This window comes from Marmota monax, unplaced genomic scaffold (genome assembly GCF_021218885.2).
Source record: "Marmota monax isolate L192 unplaced genomic scaffold, Marmota_monax_Labrador192_F-V1.1 WCK01_AAM20220418_F8-fsc00095, whole genome shotgun sequence".
Taxonomy (NCBI): domain Eukaryota; kingdom Metazoa; phylum Chordata; class Mammalia; order Rodentia; family Sciuridae; genus Marmota; species Marmota monax.
In genome coordinates, this window is record NW_026695244.1 from 6,756,574 (window position 1) to 6,763,347 (window position 6,774).

General features: G+C 39.5%; 1 protein-coding gene across 1 annotated transcript; it reads right to left on the minus strand.

Annotated features, from left to right (window-relative positions):
- Positions 1-3,680: 3,680 nt before the first annotated feature.
- LOC124105762 (gamma-crystallin C-like) lies at positions 3,681-5,202 on the minus strand. Its single transcript, XM_046463093.1, is given in 4 exon segments — positions 3,681-3,953; positions 4,851-5,052; positions 5,054-5,088; positions 5,194-5,202. Coding segments are annotated over 4 exon segments (519 nt in total).
- Positions 5,203-6,774: the final 1,572 nt, after the last annotated feature.

The following is a 6,774-nucleotide window of genomic DNA, read 5'->3' on the forward strand; positions in this document are numbered from 1 at the left end:
TTGCACAATGAGCAGGAAGTGTCACTTCTAGGTTTCTATTCTATTGAAATTATGCCATGTCAAGATAAGAGAACATGTACAATGATATTGTTTGCAGCATTATATATAAAAGCAACAATGGAAAATCCCTATGGCGATGGAAAAAGGGTGCAATAATTTAGGGGACCTCTGGAATGGAATGTCATTCTGCCATGAAACAGAATAAGATTGATTCTAACCTAGGTACATGTCCATATTATATTCCACTTTACAAGTAAGTTGCAGACTAATATGTACGGCATGATTTCATTTTCATAAAGAAAAGAAGCACATGTTTCACAAGGTATCTATATAAACAAGGGAAGATTTCTAGAAGAGTGCCCCCAAGTGGAAACTGGGGTTAGCAATGAAGAGTATCAGAAAGAGCCTTCTACTTCTTTCTTTATGGAAAAGTAGTAGATTATAGACAGTAAAAAAAAAAAAAAGTAGTAAGATTATAGACAGCTTTTACTTTGAAGGGAAAATTCAAGTTAAAACAAATTAATTTTATAATGCTAAAGAGATTTCAATTTTTTAATTTGCAATACTTTGCTTATAATCAAGCAGATTACAGTTTCATATAAAATTATGACATTAAGAGAAATTATAATTATTATATATTTATATATAACTTATTTCATATAAAAATTATATGAAATTGATAGAAATTATGGCTTTCTCTAACATGCCTTTAAATTGATCCTATTTTTTGGAGTTAAAGATCTTTTTGTTTGTGGCATATACTTGCATTGGCTGGGTGCCATGTTATGTCCATTCAGTTTCTGCATGTGTGGCCCAAGGCCAGTACTGGCCAGGAGTCACACTCAGGGGAACTGTTTTTTTTTTTTTTTAATTTTTATTGTTGGCTGTTCAAAACATTACATAGTTCTTGATATATCATATTTCACAATTTGATTCAAGTGGGTTATGAGCTCCCATTTTTACCCCATACACAGATTGCAGAATCACATCAGTTACACATCCATTGATTTACATATTGCCATACTAGTGTCTGTTGTATTCTGCTGCCTTTCCTATCCTCTACTATCCCCCCTCCCCTCCCCTCCCCTCCCCTCTTCTCTCTCTGCCCCCTCTACTGACATTCGTTTGTCCCCCTTGTATTATTTTTCCCTTTCCCCTCACTTCCTGTTGTATGTACTTTTGTATAATCCTGAGGGTCTCCTTCCATTTCCACGCACTTTCCCTTCTCTCTCCCTTTCCCTCCCACCTCTCATCCCTGTTTAATGTTAATCTTCTTCTCATGCTCTTCGACCCTACTCTGTTCTTAGTTACTCTCCTTATATCAAAGAAGACATTTGGCATTTGTTTTTTAGGGATTGGCTAGCTTCACTTAGCATAATCTGCTCTAATGCCATCCATTTCCCTGTAAATTCTATGATTTTGTCATTTTTTAATGCAGAGTAATACTCCATTGTGTATAAATGCCACATTTTTTTTATCCATTCATCCATTGAAGGGCATCTAGGTTGGTTCCACAGTCTAGCTATTGTGAATTGTGCTGCTATGAACATCGATGTAGCAGTGTCCCTGTAGCATGCTCTTTTTAGGTCTTTAGGGAATAGACCGAGAAGGGGAATAGCTGGGTCAAATGGTGGCTCCATTCCCAGCTTTCCAAGAAATCTCCATACTGCTTTCCAAATTGGCTGCACCAATTTGCAGTCCCACCAGCAATGTACAAGTGTACCCTTTTCCCCACATCCTCGCCAGCACTTGTTGTTGTTTGACTTCATAATGGCTGCCAATCTAACTGGAGTGAGATGGTATCTTAGGGTGGTTTTGATTTGCATTTCTCTGACTGCTAGAAATGGTGAGCATTTTTTCATGTACTTGTTGATTGATTGTATGTCCTCCTCTGAGAAGTGTCTGTTCAGGTCCTTGGCCCATTTGTTGATTGGGTTGTTTGTTCTCTTATTGTCTAATTTTTTGAGTTCTTTGTATACTCTGGATATTAGGGCTCTATCTGAAGTGTGAGGAGTAAAGATTTGTTCCCAGGATGTAGGCTCTCTATTTACCTCTCTTATTGTATCTTTTGCTGAGAAAAAACTTTTTAGTTTGAGTAAATCCCATTTGTTGATTCTAGTTATTAACTTTTGTGCTATGGGTGTCCTATTGAGGAATTTGGAGCCCGACCCCACCGACTGTAGATCGTAGCCAACTTTTTCTTCTATCAGACGGCGTGTCTCTGATTTGATATCAAGCTCCTTGATCCATTTTGAATTAACTTTTGTGCATGGCGAGAGAAAGGGATTCAGTTTCATTTTGTTGCATGTGGATTTCCAGTTTTCCCAGCACCATTTGTTGAAGATGCTATCCTTCCTCCATTGCATGCTTTTAGCCCCTTTATCAAATATAAGGTAGTTGTAGTTTTGTGGATTGGTTTCTGTGTCCTCTATTCTGTACCATTGGTCCACCCGCCTGTTTTGGTACCAGTACCATGCTGGGGAACTGTTTTTGAAGAAGGTGGAGGACCTGTAACTTTGTACAAAAGCACAACAATGATCATTGGCAGCCCTGGCCTTAGTTACATAGTATAGTATTTGAAAGTGAATAAAACTACAGTTCCTTATATAGTCTAGTTAGGCTTTTTGCCAAGTTGAATTTGCCCTCACAACTTGTCTGGTTCTGTCTTTTGGGGTTTCCAACTACTTCTTGGGTCAGAAAGAAACTTCTAGAATATTGTTCTTCAAGGCCCTCAGCTGAATGTTTTTTTTTCCCAGCAATTGCTCTCTCCCATGTCTCTAGCTTTTTACAAAATTTTATTGGTGCCATATAATTATACATAATAGTATATTATGTATAATATTATTACACATTTGTACTTGCACACAATATAACAATATAATTTGGTCAGTTTCATTTCCCGATACCTCTTCTTTCCTTATTCCTTCTCCAGTAATTGCCTTTCTCTACTGGTCTCCCTTCTATTTTCATGAGACCTCACTTTCCCCACCCCAACCTGTATTTTTTTTCTTCTTTTTTTCTTTTTTCTATCTTCCTCATATGAGAGACAACATTTGACCCTTGACTTTATGAGTTTGGCTTATTTTGTTTACATAATGCTCTCAAGTTCTATCCACTTTCTGGCAAATGACACAATTTAGTTCTTCTTTTTAGCTGAGTAAAGTCCACTGTGGTATATATGTGGTATATATGTGTGTATGTGTGTGTGTGTGTGTGTGTCTGTATATATATCACATTTCCTATATTCACTCCATTCACCAGTTGCCATGTCTCTGGCTCTGACACCCCCCCCCCCTTCCAACTTATGGGACTTGTTCAAACTCACAAGTTCTTGAATAGGTCCCTTCCCCATTCTTTCTCTTTCTTTCTTTTTTTTCCCCTTTCCTATATTGGAGATTGAACTCAGGGCAAATGCTCTATCACTGAGCTGTATTTCCTCTTTTAAACATTTTGAGAACAGGGTCTCACAAAGTTGCCCAGACTTCAAACTTGAGATCCTCCTGCCTCAGCTTCCCAAATAGCTAGAATTACAGGAGTGCCCTGTATCTCTTAAACTTTCACATTTACAGGTGGCTTGATTTGCACACAATTAAAGAAGAACAGAAGTCAAGCAGTTGCTGACAATACATAAAAATACTTTATTAGGTTCCAAAATGCGAAAATGGAGATGTTAACCTATTTTAGTATAAATCCACCACCCTTCTCAAAGAGCCTGCCTTAGCGTCCACGGCTCCCCAGTCCTGGTAGCGCCTGTACTCTTGGGGCCGCAGTAGATACTGCTGTCCCCTGTAGTTGGGCATTTCATAGAGGACCCAGCAGCCCTCCAGCACGTGGAAGGAGCGAACCTCACTGAGGTGGAAACGGTCCTGGATGCAGGAGCAGTCCTCGGTTAGCTCCATCATGAGGCCCTTGTGGTCTTCCCTCTCATAGAGCCGTATCCGGTGGGAGCCTGCCTGTTCCACCTACAAAAAGAAGAATGGGAAAAAGCAAGTGAGTCTCTTCCACAATTCATCCAAACACTACATGAATCTGGAGGCTGGGGTGTTGTGGTTGTGAATATAGAATCTGAGACTCCAAAACTGCTGTGAGGGCTGTACATGGAAGTTTTCTGCTATCATTTAGCAAATATTCATATGCTTAGTTTCTTTCTTTCTTTCTTTCTTTCTTTCTTATCTAGGAGATGGGATTTTAAAGAGGTGCAGACTCTGAGAATTGATTACAAACTCAAATATCTTGATTACTAACTCCCTGTGTTAGCTTAAACCTGTATTTTGGGTAAAAACAAATAGTCTATTTTGACCAGTATTCTCTTAATAAGAATAATAGCTTCCAATTAATACACATATAAACTTAACAGCAGATTTAAGATTTTAAAAATGTAATTCAATGAAACTTTGGTTTAAATAGTCACTTCCAAATTAAAAGACTTTTCCAAACTTGGATACTACCTTTCCATAACCTATCTTGATAAACTGAGTTTTCTTTGTTTTCTAGTCTACAGTACAATGTGTTTAATTCATTTATTAGAAATTCCTTTCATCTAGATAAAAATATATTTGCTAGAAACAGTGCCATCTTATGTCCAGCCAGCTTTCCATCTGCAAGTTTTGTTTTGTATCTCATTATGATATTACATTTGTCACAAACAACTTTGACCTAATGGTGACAGAAATTAAAAATAAAACTGGCACTTCTAAGTGGATTCTTTTTTTCTTTGTTTTCATGCCTGTACACATCTAGGCCCAGGCAGGTGTCTAAAGCCCACTTAACTTTTAAAGGGAAAATTCCTTCCCTCAAACCCACATCAATAAAACATCCCCCAAGTGAGTCCTGCTGCCTAAGGGACTCACTTGGGGGATGAGGCGGCAGGAGCTGATGGAGTCGCTGAGGCCCATCCACTGCTGGTAGTCGGGGTATTCCCCCCGCCTCAATAAGTACTGGTTGCCCTGGTAGTTGGGCTGCTCATAGAGCATCCAGCTGCCGCTGTCCACGCGGATGGAATTGCAGCGGCTGAAGTAGGTCTGCAGGTTGGGGCAGTCGCTGCTGCACTCAGCGGCCCTGGAAGCTCCTGTCCTCGTAGAAAGTGATCTGCAAAGGAAAAATAATTTGAATGAAATCATTTGTGCCTAGTAGGCTTGCACAAAGGCTTTGTTTCCTCTTTCTTTATTTTTCTTTAACTTGTGTTCTGCTTACCTTCCCCATGGCCGGTTGACACAGGTCTATATAGCAGGTCTATATAGCAGGAGGCCTGCTGTGTTGGCAGGAAAACACAAAAGGGGCCGGGGAGGGTGATAAGGGGATTTTATGGATCCCTTTTGCACGCTGCATTCAGGGGCAGTGATTAAAGATTTGCCCTCGTTCTCTGGTATATTCTAACCCTGTCCTGTATGTGCTGCTCTGTGTCGCTTTTATTTGGATTCTTACTGTTTTCTAAATTTATCAGCTCACCAGTCTGAACTTTTGACCTAAAATTCATGTCTCCACACTATGATTCCATTATACCTCGTGAGTCTCCTGGGAAAAATCTGTGCCTTTGTGGAAGTATCTCCAGAATTCTGGGAGGTTTGAATTCTGAGAGAGAATTTTCCTGATATTTTTAGATGACAGAGTCTGGCCTATCTTAGTTTTTATTTATTTATTTATTTTTCTTTACATAAGTTGCCATTCAATGCAGGACACAAATCTAGATTCAGATCTCTTGACTGTTTCTGATTGTGTTGACCTTATGCTTTAAAACATAGTTATTAATGCCTAGTTTAGTGGGTGCACCCTATGTAAAGTCTATTAACTTGTTATAAGAAACAGAGCAAAGGTTTCTGTGGTCGTGGGGCCCAAGACTGAGAAGCGCATGACTTTATGGATGGCTTCCCCTTTTCCAAGGGCAGAGGAAGCTCTTCCCAGGCAAGAGTGGGACCTTTGGACCAGGGCTGTCCTGACTCAAGTCCACTGAATAGCAGCATGGCCTGGCCATGGCAAAGCACAAACTTCTCAAAGCACAAATTACTTGGGAGAGAGAATATGAAGAATGAGAAAGAAAGCAAAACAGGAGCAGCCTCTGACATTCAGAAGCTGCAGCTAAGCCGTGCTTACTCTTCTATTAGACATGAACAATCCCATGAAGTGCCAACTTCTGGCAAGATTACTCCGAGACATGATAAAATGAGATGAAATAAGGCCACTTCACCATTTTGTCTAAACTCAAGCATAAATAAAGTTGATGTGTCACCCACAGAATAACAAACACCCCCTTCTCAGCCAAAATAATTAACTGCTACTTGTTTGTCAAGTATAATTATCCTCATTCTAGCCTCCTCTTCCCATGGGCAAGATTTGTAGAGATAACCAATCATAAAGTTAATCCTGCTTTATGATAATATCTAATCAAGAGTGAACCCCCACTTTTTAGACCCTTCCCCAAATCACACAACCAAAGTACAAGTCCTAGAATAGGTTCCTTTCAACCTCTTCTCACGGAAAACATTCCAGTCTTCCCCATCATGTGAGTTCTCTCAGGACACAACCAGTCATAAGCCTAACTTGTTTAAAGACAGGCATATTCCTGGTGGTTTTTAGCTAAAGGACTTTGGCATGAGTAAATGGGTTTATGTGTATAATAATGGCACATACCGGGCACAAATGAGCTTTAGTAATCCTAGTGACATCGATACTGGTAATGAAGTGAGTGACATCATCAAGGATAACTTCAGCCTACTTATCTCTCTTAAAGATAAAGAATCTCAAGGATTCCTGAGACAATTATTCTCTACAAAGTCT